At 34.1% G+C, this 14,734-nt stretch overlaps 3 protein-coding genes across 7 annotated transcripts; 1 reads left to right on the top strand and 2 right to left on the bottom strand.

Annotated features, from left to right (window-relative positions):
- Window positions 1–1,044: 1,044 nt before the first annotated feature.
- On the top strand, window positions 1,045–3,198 carry LOC130936292 (uncharacterized). The gene is made up of 4 exons (XM_057866338.1): window positions 1,045–1,583; window positions 2,268–2,338; window positions 2,426–2,558; window positions 2,664–3,198. Exons 1-4 carry the CDS (start codon window positions 1,476–1,478, stop codon window positions 2,838–2,840), a joined length of 489 nt encoding a protein of 162 aa, XP_057722321.1. The 5' UTR covers window positions 1,045–1,475; the 3' UTR covers window positions 2,841–3,198.
- Window positions 3,199–3,603: 405 nt separating this feature from the next.
- On the bottom strand, window positions 3,604–5,450 carry LOC130935820 (mitotic-spindle organizing protein 1B-like). 2 transcript variants are annotated; one of them, XM_057865725.1, is made up of 3 exons: window positions 5,156–5,450; window positions 4,774–5,032; window positions 3,604–4,118 (listed from the first exon to the last, which is right to left on the bottom strand). In XM_057865725.1, exon 2 carries the CDS (start codon window positions 5,028–5,030, stop codon window positions 4,812–4,814), a length of 219 nt encoding a protein of 72 aa, XP_057721708.1. In that variant the 5' UTR covers window positions 5,031–5,032; window positions 5,156–5,450; the 3' UTR covers window positions 3,604–4,118; window positions 4,774–4,811. The 2 variants fall into 2 exon arrangements, with proteins under 2 accessions (XP_057721708.1, XP_057721707.1); XM_057865724.1 differs by having other exon boundaries at window positions 3,646–4,105.
- Window positions 5,451–9,894: 4,444 nt separating this feature from the next.
- Window positions 9,895–12,390, bottom strand: LOC130933388 (kinesin-like protein KIN-7K, chloroplastic). Of its 4 annotated transcripts, XM_057862986.1 has the most exons (5): window positions 12,003–12,390; window positions 11,452–11,702; window positions 10,793–10,871; window positions 10,631–10,698; window positions 9,895–10,017 (listed from the first exon to the last, which is right to left on the bottom strand). In XM_057862986.1, exons 2-5 carry the CDS (start codon window positions 11,518–11,520, stop codon window positions 9,928–9,930), a joined length of 306 nt encoding a protein of 101 aa, XP_057718969.1. In that variant the 5' UTR covers window positions 11,521–11,702; window positions 12,003–12,390; the 3' UTR covers window positions 9,895–9,927. The 4 variants fall into 4 exon arrangements, 1 of the variants encoding a protein (XP_057718969.1); XR_009067700.1 differs by having other exon boundaries at window positions 9,895–10,698; window positions 11,648–11,702; XR_009067702.1 differs by lacking the exon at window positions 11,452–11,702 and having other exon boundaries at window positions 9,895–10,698.
- Between the last annotated feature and the right edge of the window lie 2,344 nt (window positions 12,391–14,734).

Genomic DNA, 14,734 nt, shown 5'->3' with positions numbered 1-14,734 from the left:
TCATCTTGTCATCTCTATCCCGATTTCCCACTAAACTCATCTCAATTGGGGATTCAAGGGACCTTATGACAAGACCGTCATGGATGCCGATATGTTCTTTCTTTCCAGAACTGGAACTTCTCATGGATCGGATCAGTTTCATTTCTGATAGGCAGGATCCTCAAGACTGAGGCAAGCCTAGAGCATACGTGAAACTAGTAAGCAAAGATAAGCATATTGGAGACTCAAGATTTCAGAGAGAGAGAGATTTAGAGAGTATTCATGGTGAATATCTTACAATGGTTATATTGAAAGATTAACTTCTCGATTCCTCTTTTGACTGCGAGAATCTCCTTGTATGTAGCATGGTAATGTTTTTCTGACTCCTTGAACTGTCCGCTAGCATGCGCACAGTAGTATCTTGTTCCATCAATCTCTTCAAGGAGAACAGCTCACCAGTAATTATCACTAGCATCAGTTTGCACTACCTAATGTTGGTATTCCGTGGTATCCCTTGGTATGTTCTTTATTATCAATATATATAGAAGATAGAATAAGATAGATAGATAGATTATAAATATCTTTAGAAGTATCTCCCCATACTTTCCCATTAGGTTAAAGTCCAAGATTCTAGATGATGACTAGCCTTCTTCTTTAACTTGAATTCTATTAAGATTTTCAAAGTACCAGAAAAAAAAAAAAAAAAAAGAGTTTTCCTGTTTTATATACAACTCACAAGTATCATCGTTCTTATTTTATTTGTGGTCATTATTGTTAACCTCGAAACAATTTGAATTAATATTTTTAAAAAAATTAATTATTAAAATTCATATAACTTGTTATCGAATCTCAATAGTTAAATATAAAAGAAATAAATAATAAAGATTTAGATTTAGATTTATGGTTAAAGGCTTAAAGATATCATAAAGAAAAAAATTCAGTAAAAATAAAAATATTTTTTTCCAAAAATAAATAAATAAATATTTTTTTCCTTTCTTTCTTCCAAAAGGAAAAAAAAAAAAAAGCAACAATTCGAAGGGAGAGATGCTCCTAAGGCAGAGAGATAATACAAGTACAAGAAATCAAGAATTGAAGACATATGTCTTTTGAATTCTGTTCTCATCATCTGATCGGAGATATCATATCAAATCATATCATATCATATCTTGAAGCCACAACAACTCAGTATCTTCCCACATTTACCCTTCTTTCTTTCTTTCTTTCTTTCTTTCAGTTTCAATGGGTCCATTATTGCCTTCTTATTATTCTTCTTTCCTCCTCCTCTTCTTTCTTCACGCACACTTATGCTATAATAATAAACACAATACTCACCCTCCTCCTTCTTTTCCTTTCGTTCTTTCCTTTTTCTTTCTTCTTCTCTCTACTGTTACAAAATTAATAAAAAGGAGGAGGAAGTACAGTGTCTCTCTTGAGGATTCTTTCTTCTTCTTCTTCTTCGTTTTTTTATTAGTAATCTCGATATTGAAGAGTTAAAGATGAAAAGGGCTGCTGTTAATTCCTCTCAATTTTGTGGTTCTACGAAGAATTCCAAGCTGAGCAACAAATACAATGGTTTGTTGGAAGATTATTTAGAGATACAAAAGGTTAGTATTTTATCTTGTAATTATTATTGTGAATTAATTAATTTGAGAATATTATGAGGCTTTATTTTTTATTGGCCTTGTTTATGGTAAATTCTATGGTTAATCATAGCCTGTTTATAAGATGGAGATAGCCGAGAAGACTGAACTGAAAACATGATTGTTACTCGTTAGTGTTAGGAATGAACTACCAATCCGTGCTTGAATGATTTATTACGTTTGACAAATCATCTCAATTTCGATTCCCAGAACCTACTTGGGTTTGGTGAATTTGTATAGGAAGCATATCTTTTTGTATCAGAAGCTCAATATTCAGCGTATCAATCTTTTGGGTACTAAATTGATTCTGTTTACCTTCATTCTAGCATTGATCTTGAATTATGGTTTGCAAGTTGCAACAGCATAATCTGTTTGTACCTTGTTAGTTTTAGATTGTAGTCTGCAACCTCATGGCTACAATAGAAGCAGATATCTGTGCTTGAAAGCTTGTGAGATGAGGGCTATAACATTTTGTGTTTGGTTTATAAGACTTTTGTTGCATCTCTGATTGATAATAAACAAGTAGTTCCTTGATGTTTGGTATGGTGGTGGTGTCTTTGCTTTCTGTTTTGTGATTTCTTTTTTCTTTTTCAGTTGATTGATTTTCCGGTAGCTAAATGTTCACAAAATTCTATCACAATGTTGCAGGAGTATGTTTCGAAGAAAAGGAAATTGAAAGTCGAAAAGCAGAAGCGCGATATTCTTTTGGAAGAAGTTAGGTATGAAATGTACACTTAAGAGTTCATTGATTGTTAATATGCATTCTTTTATCGAATATTTCTTTGACCAGTGCCTTTTGATTTCAGGTTTTTGAGGCAACGGCATAGACATTTAACAAAGTTACACTCTGCTAAGGTTGAACAAGATCATGGTCCTTCTGCTGATGTAAATATTCATGATGTGCCTGTTAGGACGAAGGAGAGTGTTGCTCAACATGAGGTATTGACTTCATTTGAAATCCTAACTGTTTGTCTTTCGATATAAATATCGTTGACTATCTACTTTGAACCAAGAATCATCACATTTGTTTTGTTTATTTAACAGAAACAAAGAACTACATTAATGCAGACAAACAGAAGGGAAAATGTCAATGAGAAAAAGAAGCTTGTGACTAAAGCCCCAAGGATGATAGAGAAGCCACCTAAGAAAGTCAAATTCATTGAAGAGAAAAGTGGAAAGGAGAAAATCTTGTGGCCAGATGAGTTAGCTTTGAAGCTCTGAATTCGTTGTTTTCAATCAAGGAAGAAAATGAACACACATTTTTTGCTGAGGAGAAACCTCTCTTTTGGTGCAACATCCTTTGAATTGTTCGCTAGTGTAGGATAGATTTTTGGCAAACATGGGTTGGGAAAACTTGGCCTGTGTAAATTCAAATTTTCTTTTAATATTTTTTGGATCTTTATCAGGATCCTGTTATAAGAAATGTGAGTAGTTTGTTTCGGCCTTTTGGGGTTAGTTATTGATGAGGTCTAAAATCACCTGAGACCATTGAAACAGTAATACAAAACTTTAGGTCTTTATTTACAGAATAAATTTAGTTCATGTTTTATGAAACTTACATGTATAGACACACTGTTATTTAGTCATCAAGTTTCTTTACTTAATTTTCATATTAATCACTTGGTTAGCATCTCACAATATGGTTAAGATTATATTATAAAAAAGTTCAAATTTGTCCGCCAAAAGCCTTTATTTTACAATCTCACTTAATTTACATAACCTTTTTAACATATTTTTCTTTTCAAAAATTATGTCAAAGGTCGATAATCTTTCAGGTGTTACGAAAACTTTCGTTCCTTTGGTTCAATTTTGTTCACACCAAAATCTTTGGGGTAGATTTTTGGTATTTTACTTCACTCCAGCTAGCATAATTTTGCTTTGGCAGTTACATCGTAATAATCAAATTTGGCAACATGCAGTGTTTTATTGGATGAAAATATTTGGGTCGCAGTGACACATTAATTTTTTAAGATAAATTTGCTCAAATAAAACAGAGAGAGATCAGTCTTTTTAGTTTCTAAATTTATACGAGTACTTTTTCATTGTTTTCAAACAAATCTGAACCTATTTTCACACAACTTGAAAATAGGTAGACTGATGGCTGAGTTTGAAGACCAACTAAACGTATGAACACCCTAAAATTTAAAATCAATGCAGTTGCTTCCTTGTCTGAAAATACATGTCATTTACTGGGGAACTAAGGATCAAGTTATATGGTTGACGTAAAAAATCATAACAATACTCAGCCTCTCTACTTGGCAGTTGTTTATAAAACATATGAAAATGATTGATTTACAGTAGCATCTATGTTGAATATATAGAGATGAACATAACAAAAAAAAGTACAAAGTAAGGAAGCTTGCTTAGTTTTTCTAAGTAAGACAATAACACAATTTCAGTACTCATCTCATCTCTTATAACCTCCTATCTTTGTTTCTTCTCATCTCATTAGCCAAGTCGCTCTTTCATTCTTCTCTACTGATGACCTAAAGAAAACGACTATCAATTAAATGCTTAGTAATCAAATACTCCAGAAACTGCATATGAAATAAGTACTTGTGTGAACGAATGGGACTCTGCTCAAATATCTAAATGAAAGGTTGCCTTCAAATAAGCTATTTTGATTGCAAATATGTTCCAATACACACATCAAATCAGTAAATCATTAAAAAAATTAGTTTGTTGACAAAAATGATCCTTCAAAGATTGAGAATTACACATTAGTCTCCAAAGATTGGTTCTGCTTGACTTTTCCACACAAAATAAAGACTCTTTTGCTAGCAAACTAATATTTCAAGGGCCCAAATGCTAGATTAATAAAAAAATAAGGATAAACCACCAATTTAGTATCCAAAAGATCATGACACTTAAAATTTAGCTCCTAAAAACAAATAAATTAAACATGCCAATGAACCCTCTAAGATAAATAAGGTCTAACAAAATACTCCAAAGTCAGCAGCAAAATGAACATTTATCCAATTGTTCATATTTGGAGGATTATGTGTATATTTCTTCATTCAAAGGCTAAATTTGAGAGATTTTATCCACATCAATTTTGAACTCAAACAATGACCGTGGATAGATCACAGGATAATTAAAAAAACAACCAAAACCTAAGAAGCAACAGCTAAAATGGTTCAAAACGTAAAAGTACCTGAGCAAGAAAAGAATGGCATCAAACAAAAAGCAGATTTATGACAAAGAAGACCTCGCTGTTGCAGAAGACAAGGAAGGCTTTTCATTCCTCAGCTCTTTAACAAGGGCAGCAAGTGCTTCTGGGTTAACTCCAAGATCACAGAGAGCAATAAGAACAGAGAGAGTGTGACGGTCAAGGCCAGTGTCGAGTATATTCGACATTTGAAATGCCAGGTCAAGAGATTCTCGTGCAGTTCGCGAAGCTTCCGGATCCATACCTGATCCAAGGTTGCAAGAACCGAACCGGTCAGTGAATCATGAAATTATGATTAAATTACTAATCAAATTCATGAATCATGAAACAAATTCAATGCAGCAATTGACAGAGTAGTAAGTCTTACCAAAGACGAGGGAAGGAAGCAACCACAGCGGAGAGGTTGGGCAGACACGGAGCCGGAGAGGAAAGCGTGTGGCAGAGATGCTTGGCGGCAGCGATGCGGGTAGGTAGAGACGCTGGTGCCGACGAAGAGTTGAACGGAGTAGCGATGAAGGAGGAGAGCAACGATGCCGGAAGCGGCGACTCTGGCGGAGTTCGAAAAGAAATGGAGAAGAAAGGTGGCACAGTAGCAGCAGCAGCCGAGGTTGGGGGAGTTAGGTTTCCAGTAATTTCGGATTTTAATTTTAGGGTTTCTTATATTTTATTTTTGAGCTAAAACCCATTCCATTCCGCCCCCTCACAATTTTATGTGAGTTATTATGATTAACAAGTGGAATAATAGGTGGATAATTGAAATTATAATTTTAAATTATTTTGTTAAAATTAATTTGAATTATAATAATTTAATTAATAAAAAAATAATATATTATGTATTGTTTATTTTTTAAAATTTATATAATATTAAGTATATTAATTTTAAAATAATTATTAATTAATTTTAGTAATATTTTTTTAATAAATTAGACGTATATATTTAATATCACCATTAATAGTTTAGTAATACTTATATTTATTAACAAATTTTTTTATGTTGGTTTATTGTCAAGTAAGAACATATCAAAATCAACTCAAAATGAACAATAAATTATTAGAGAATTTTAATGCATAAAATTTTTTAATAAATAATAAATAATTTAAATTCGTTAAAAAATAACTCAACATTTTTCTTTGATGTCTGTAAAACATATACCTAAAATAATATTATATTAATATTAGTATAAAAATTATATGATTAACGTAATTTTAAAATAGTTTATCAAAAAAATAAAATAACATAGATTTTTATGATATAATTAATATTCTCAAGCTATAAAATTATAAAATAAGAATGTATTATCTATTAGCACCTAGAATTTGTCAATTTTGTTAATTGATAGTAATAAATTTGATTAAGAGAATTAGAAATTACTTTTTTATTATAAGCTCTCAAAAACTTCTCTATATGCAATATTCATCGTGCAGTTATTATTTTCCAAGTGTCTGTAATCTTGCAATAACACTTGCAATCCATCTTTACTCTTAACTCTTAATAATGCAACATACAATTGATCATGGGTGAAAACTGGTCTTGGAAGGTATATTCCAACTTTTGATAGAGTTTGTCCCTAAGACTTATTTATTGTCATTACAAATGACATTATAATTGAAAAATGTCTTCTTTCAAACCTGTTTAGTAATGTTTCGTTATTTGGAATTAGATTCAGTCTTGGGATAAGAACAATACTTTCAGCTTTGTTATCGGTTAAAGTCTTGCATTCTATTACATAGTTTCTCATTCTTCTAACTTACATTCTGGTTCCATTGCACAAACCATTAGTTTGGTCTATATTTCGCAGTAACATAATAGGAGCGCCAATCTTCACGATCAACTTTTGTGGTGGTAGACTTAAACAATTTATTTCATTTAGAATCTCTGGTGAAAAGGCATCTAACTCAAATTCTAAATTTTTCTCCTTAGCACACACAGAGTCAGAACTTAAATAAACTCTTTCTTGTCCAGGTAACTATGCAGTCATCTTATTGTTGACATCAGTGACACAATCCAAAGTTGGTACAAGAATTGCTCTATCCTTAAAATAATTTTCAACGAATAAATTAGATAACATATATGGATACACAAAATTAATGAGGTCATCCAAAACTGTCTCAGAGTTCTTAACCAATATTTCAGATGGTATATGAATGATTGATTCACTATCTGTTGTATCACCAGCCAAACCATCACCAATTTTGAGTAGCCATTTTGTAAAATTTTGGAATTTTTGTATGTTGTTGTTTTTACCTCGTGACAATTTCATATTTTTTGTAAGTTTTAGAAGTTTACAGTTATGCTACAAATATGAAGAATTAATAGAAGACTGAATTATATCTTACCTTGAGCCTTTGAAAATCACAGGTAAAATTTGTCTAAAATCTCTTTTAAAGATAACAACTTTACCTCCAAACGACAAATGAAAACTATACGAATATGAACACCTCAAGATATCTCTGAGGCATTTGTCTAAAGTTTCGTAACAATACTTACTTATCATTGGAGTTTCATCCCATGTGATTAATTTAGCCTTGGTTATTAACATTACAACAGAACTTCTCTGTTTATAATGTTACACAAAAAATCTTTATTTATGGTTAAAGGAATTTTAAATCTTGAATGTGCAATTCTTCTATTTATAGGCAATAGAAGTGCAGCAATTCCACTCGAAGTAACATTTAAAACTATACCTCCTTTAAACCTAATTGAGCATGATATAGTTGATCATAAGAATGTTTTTTCACAACCACCTTGATCACATAAGAAGAAAAATCAACCCATATTACCGCTAACAACACTCATTATTTGATTGTATGCAAATTTCTGCTCATCAGTTAGGTTTTCTAAATACCCACTTAGTTCACTCGCAAGAGTATTAACATCAAAGTTCAACTCTTCCATTATAATTTTGTCTTCTAAGATGGACACCAAATTTTCTGGAGAATATAACATTCCACAATATTCTTTCAATGACTTGCCATTTGACCGAAGCAACTCTTCAATTTTTGTAAGTACAATATTTTTTTTAAACTTCTGACATCATCAAATTTATATTTTTTCAATTTAAAATAACATAATTAATTAAAAATTTATTAAATAAGTGGTCAAAAAATTTTGAAATGCATTGTTAAATAATAAATAACAATAGCTCTTTTGAGTCAAATTTAATTATGACTAAATAAATAACATAGATAACAATTAATATTCTTTTTTATTCTTTTATGTTGAATATTTGTTGTAAATATAAAAAATACAACACTTAATGAATAAAAATATGAGTAGAAAATGAGTAAACCAATATGCTTATCAATGCTTTTATTAAATTTTGCAAATTCGAGAATAAGTATGTATTTAGTTGCTTGGTGATCACGTAAATAATTGAGTAATTAAGTTGCAAATTGATTCCATAGTATATACATTATTTTTTTCTCATTTCTAAATAAAAGGGAGAATGAAGAGAAATAAGTAGTAATAACATATAATAAAAAAGATAAAAGATTTTACATATGGATAGATAATTGTTACAAAACAAAATTTCATTGTGAAATATTAAAATTTCTCAATCATGAAGCTCAATAACAATGTAATGGCCACTTCTCTTTGTTTTTGACCATGATATAAGTTTTCCTTTCTCGGTTAAAAATCTAATAACATCTAATTGAAAAAAAAAACTGAATTAAAAACATCAAATTAAGGACAAATAAATGAATAACATTATAAATTACTTATAAATTAAAGAAATTTTTTATCAATTTATTTTATATTAAACGATAAAATTAATAATATATTAATAAAAAGATATACCTTTAAAAAAAGTCACAATACAATTTCAAACATTTGTATAAATAAACTGTTAAAATTTATGTTATCGATAAAATGATGCTATTATGTAATTTCTTGACAAAAAGTAAAATAAAAAATTTTTTGTGTATCTTAATACAAATTAACTACATACCAAATAAGTTACATTGTTCATTTGTTTGTCTCAATATATTAGCATGAACAAGAAAATTGAAATGATTGACAGGAATTTTATGATCATCGATCGTATTTACTATACATGACTTCTTCTTAAAAGTTATTCTGCACACATGTACAGTCGAAAGATAAATTTCACTTGATTCCTCAATCAGAAAATTTGAGAAGACATAGACCTTCTCCTCAATCAGTTCATTTTCAAACATCTTTGTCAAATAATTCTTAATTGAACAATGAATTTTATCACAGTGTAAAACAAATTAAATATAAAAGCTATTAGCACTTATTAAGCTATTAAATCGCACGGTCTTTGATTCGTGCAAGGGTCTACTTACCAAATAAACTTAAAATATGAACAAAAAATATTTTTAAATTGAAACTAGCATTACTTGAAAGAATCATGAAAAATAACTAACTAAGCTTATCATCCATGAGAACCATTTCTATATAAGTCGTCTTACTCTTGTCAAATTTAGATGGGACTTTTCATAACCTTATAATTCTTGTCTTTATTTTTTCAAACTTTTTCATCACATAATCTATCATAGGTAATACTATTGATAGAATCATAGCTAGTAGCCATTAGCACTACAAGAAAAACACCCATTCAGGTACACTTGAAAAGTGTAGCCAAAAGTAAAAAAAAATGATACCTTAGGCTACGGCTACGCTTTTTGAGGTGATTCCTATTCGGCCGTTGCCTATTCTCAAAGGCTACGCTTTTCTGCACCAAAGGTTACGCTTTTGGCGTTTGGAAATAGGGTGCGCTTTTCAGCTTTCATTTTTCCAGAATAGGCTACGCTTTTCAACGCTACTGCATCACCTGTAAAGCGTAGCCACATTGTATACCATAGCTACTTTTTATAAGCGTAGCCTTAGGTCCCTCATAGTTTTTTTTTGTATACTATAACTACTGTATATAAGTGTAACATTAGGTCTTTTTTTTTTTGTATACTATAGCTACTGTATATAAGCGTAGCCTTAAGTCTTTTTTTTCTCTATATATATATATAATTATCTAATAATTATTAATACAACATAATAGTTAATATGATTACATGTATAATAATTCTGCATTTTTATTTAAATGAGTTGAATATTACAAAATAAAAATAAATACATAATTATACTAAATAATTTCTTTAAATAATAAAAATTATCTCTAATCAAATATTCCGGGGAGATGACATTGTGGAACCCTCTTTTTTATTCTCATTTTCAATCAAAAGAGATCCATCAACAAGGGTATCAAATTTCTGAATTGAAGAGAGAAAAAAAAAGAATCAATAAGCTAGGTTTACAATCATGTTAACATATTCCAGTCTTCCAGAGGAGAGTACTCCCACAATGAAAGGCTCTTTAGAAGGAATATACTTTCCTAAAAGATAAAATTATATTTACATGTAGTTAAGGACTCAACATCTTAATTAGCCTACAAGCTCAAGATGTTAGTAGGTGCAAACTGTAAAGTGTGTCAGTAAGGAGAAAACACTTGTCCACTTCATAAAAGGCTTTATTTTAGACAAACATTAATGTCTGAGAATAACAAGGACTTCAAATTATTGCAGTTCAGGATAAATATTAAAAGGATGGTACAACATATCCATGCTATTGAATGAGGAACTGACATCATCCTCACCAAGAGAGAGGCTTCGCTGGTTGGTATGACAAGGTCCAAGAGAGCAATAAAATATAACAACTAGCAATGATCACACGTTTAACCAGCATGTACATATAAAATAATCACTCGTGCAATATATCCAGCCTCAGGTTGTGGTTAAGCTATATTTCCGTTTAGTAAAATTGAATCAGGTGTATAATCCAGTGCTTTGTTACTAGATTATAATACTAATATACTAAGATTCTTACAAGTGTAAAAATCGTATGACTTCCGCTGCTGAACAGATTAAAATTGTTTGACCCAACATGATGATGCTCTGCCATCAAACATGTTTGTTAAGTTTCTGAATCAACAATTAAAGCATGAGTACAAATGGAGGAAAATATTCTGTCATCACTCATCAGTTATACCTTCTCCAGCAGTAATAAAAGAAAGAGCATGTCCTGGCGATAAAACAACTTCTTCCTTTATACCCTCCACATAAGTACCCTGAAATTCAAGCCAATATAAATCATCAATTATACTTTAAACAAGTCCTTAGAAATTTTGACATAATTTTAATGAACTTTTTGGTACAAAATACAAGAAAGATTTATGCTGTTGAAACAACAAATACTGTAACTATTAAAAAAAACAAGTGGAAAGTTAAAAAAGGGAACACCCTACAGATGAATATAATGTAAGGGGAAAGTGTAGAAGGTTAGAAAAAAGAGAATCAAAGAGCAAAACCAATATTAATCAACTGAAAGAAACAAGACATTCTATAGTCCTAAGTCCATGTATAGATCTGATCCCACATTATAGAGACAATCAGAAATATCAGTGTTCATGTATTCAAAGACAACTAAGAGCAACATAACAGGTGGTTCATGTTCCTTCCAAGATATGGAAATAATGAACCCAAAATATAAATTAGATTTCAGTTTCAATTATATAAGAATAAGAAAGAAACCTGTGCATCTTCTCTAACACGCAAATTTTGGGATAATAAAGAAATAAATCATAGATAGACAGGGATAAGAAAACCAATCCTAAGATACACTTCTTAAAATATTTTCCTCATTCCTACCAGATGCCAGAATAAGAAGATGAAGCATATGCTACAATCACTTGACCATGCTATCCAAGCCCACATCATGGCACCAAGGAATTCCGAGCAAAATAATTACATTACATTTAGCTTGAAAAAACATCTTGAAAGGTATCAAAAGAATAATTGAAGAAAAAATAAAAATGGATTGATAAACAACAGTCATGGTTACAACCTGCTCCTATACACTCGAAATTTCTAAAGCTCATGGCAGCCACCAAATTTTGCTCCTGAAAAGGAAACACAATTTTGGACGAAGAAAATTATTAATCCTCAACATGCATAGGTATTAAGGCTGCATTTGGATTCAGTCTCACAAACAAAAATACAGAGAAAATAGACAAGCTGTATATTAAATCACAGTTCACAAACCCTAAAATACTACACATCTTCATCAACAACAGCATGCATGTTATCAAATTACAGTTCACAAACCCAGATTTCACAAATTAAAACCCCCAAATTAAAACCCCTAAAATAGGAACCCTAAGCCTCTGAAATTTCAGAACCAAATAGAAATCAATACATACCTATTCAATGATGTGAGCACAGAGAAGATGATGATGAGAAGCACGGAGATGACGATGGTGAGAGCGGCGCAGCGACGATTACTGGAGAACGGCGCAGCGATGATTACTGGAGAAGAGCAATGGTCAGTGCAGCAGTGCCCATGGCAAAGGTGATGAGTGTCGATGGTGAACGGTGAGCAGTGACTGGCGGTGAGTGGTGAGTGGTGAGTGGTGACTGGCGGTGAATGGTTACTGGGTGGCGACAGTTAACGGCAACGGTGAGAAGGCGAAGGTGATGAGTGTTGAAAGGTGAGAATGGCAGAGGTGAGGGTTGTTGTGCGCGAAAGGTTGGCGAAGGTGAGGGTCTCACTTTCTCGAATTGAAGGTGTGAAGGTTAGTTGTTGTGGGCGAAAGGTTCGTCTGTGTGCTTTTGGAGGGAATCGGAAGTTAATAATATAAAAATTTACCAAGTGTTGTTAGGATTTGGCTATGCATACTGTTCATACCCTGGCCCAATGTTAAGGGCCCAGGACCAATCGAAAGGCCTGATCCACTAGGTTAAGCCTATCGAAGCACCCACCTCCATCCAAGAGGTCGGTGTTAACCCCGACTTGGTATGAAGAAGTCGGTTGCGAGATTAGCTGGCAGATAAATACTCATTCAAATGAGTAACCGCCCCTGAAATCTCTCCAACCACTCCATAAAGCCATATCTTAACCTCCCTAAGATAATGGGACGGTTATTATCCTAAAGATACGGCACTACTCCAACGGTGGTTATTGGCTCACCACTATAAGTACACTGACACGCCTCAGGTATTCCTAAGTCCAATACTCTCTAAGACCTGCTCACACCCTTGCTAACTTAGGCATCGGAGTGTCTTTGCAGGTACCACCCCCCATTCACACGCGAGCACAAGTCGGACGGAGCCTCCCGAGTTGCGGACCCACACGGAGTCCTCCTCCATCATACACTTGGGCCGCCGAACGCCATCCATTGGACTAATCTCCGGTTACCCATCGTAACATTGGCGCCGTTGCCGGGGACCCGAGAGATCATCCCTTGATGGCAGAAAGATCCCATGAAGAAGGCCATGTTGAAACAGATTCTGAGCAAGAGAATCTAGGCCTGGGCAACGACAATGAAGACATAGCCCAACATCAAGATAACGACCAACACAGAGAGGGTACCTCTGGAATGAAGAATCCAAAGGTAAACTCCTCAGATGGACGTGAATCAGAAAAGGGTGGACCATCCCACGTAACAGAATTGATGGGACTAGTCCATAGCCGCCTGGAGCAATTGGAACAAGAGCGGGAGAGGCAAAAGGAAACCGAAAGGTACCTTAAGGAAGAGATGGAACGGCGAAGAGAGTTGGAAAGAAAACTCTTGCAGCTAGAATCCTCTCTCAAGAACTCCCGCGACGAAGGAGAAGATCAACCCCCAGGCGGAGAAGATCCTTTCAGCGAGGACATAATGAGGGCAAAAGTTCCAACGAACTTCAAAAGCCCTGATATGGACCTCTATGATGGAACTACGGATCCAAAGCATCATCTTAGCAACTTCAAAAGTCGGATGTATCTAGCTGACGCCTCCGACGCTACGAGATGCAAGGCTTTCCCGACCACTTTGTCGAAAGCAGCGATGAAGTGGTTCGATAGCCTTCCCCCAAGATCCATCACCAGTTTTGAAGACCTCTCAAGAAAATTCTTGATGAGGTTCTCAATCCAAAAGATAAGGTAAAACATGCACCGAGCCTCCTGGGGATAAAACAGGAGGTCGGAGAATCTCTACGAGCCTATATGGAAAGGTTCAATAAAGCATGTTTAGAAATCCAAGACCTGCCCACGGAGGCAGTAATAATGGGGTTAGTCAATGGACTTAGAGAAGGTCCCTTCTCACAGTCCATATCTAAAAGACACCCCGTCTCTCTAAGTGATGTACAAGAAAGGGCCGAGAAGTACATCAACATGGAAGAGAATGCCAAATTAAGAGACCTAGGTTCACGACCTGGACCCACTTCCTCCCCTAGGGAGAGGGAAAGGGAAGTCAGGAAGAAGGAAGAACCCGGTCTCGAAAGGCCCAGAAAGTATCACTCTTATACTCCTCTAAAGACTTCTATAGTGGATGTATACAGAGAGATATGCAACACTGAAAGGCTGCCACCCCCAAGACCTATTAAAAACAAAAAGGGGGAAGTCGCAGCGAGTATTGTGAGTACCATAAAATATATGGTCACTCCACCAACGACTGTTACGACCTCAAAAATGTGATAGAAAAGCTGGCTAGAGAAGGCCGGCTTGATAGATATCTCATGGAGAGGTCGGACATCCATGGAAAGAGAAAGCGGGATGACATGGACAGGAGAGATCCGCCACCACAAACCCCAGAGAGACATATCCACATGATCTCAGGAGGATTTGCGGGAGGTGGGATCACCAAATCTTCTCGCAAAAGACATCTCAAAAGAGTCTATCAGGTTGGGGATGAGACACCCGACCTCCCCACTATCTCATTCACGAAAGAAGATGGGCAAGGGATAATCCCCGGGCATGATGACCCCGTGGTGATAACTATGATCCTAGCCAACGCCCATCTCCACAGAACCTAGTAGACCAAGGAAGCTCGGCGGACATCCTTTTCAAGCCCGCCTTCGACAAACTAGGGTTAGATGAAAAAGAACTGAGAGCTTACCCCGACACTCTATATGGGTTAGGGGATACGCCAATAAAGCCACTGGGATTTTTACCCCT

The sequence above is a fragment of the Arachis stenosperma genome, chromosome 6 (assembly GCF_014773155.1).
Source record: "Arachis stenosperma cultivar V10309 chromosome 6, arast.V10309.gnm1.PFL2, whole genome shotgun sequence".
NCBI classification, from domain to species: Eukaryota; Viridiplantae; Streptophyta; class Magnoliopsida; order Fabales; family Fabaceae; genus Arachis; species Arachis stenosperma.
The sequence above is the reverse complement of the archived record's forward strand: the minus strand, read 5'-3'. Positions and strand labels throughout refer to the sequence as shown.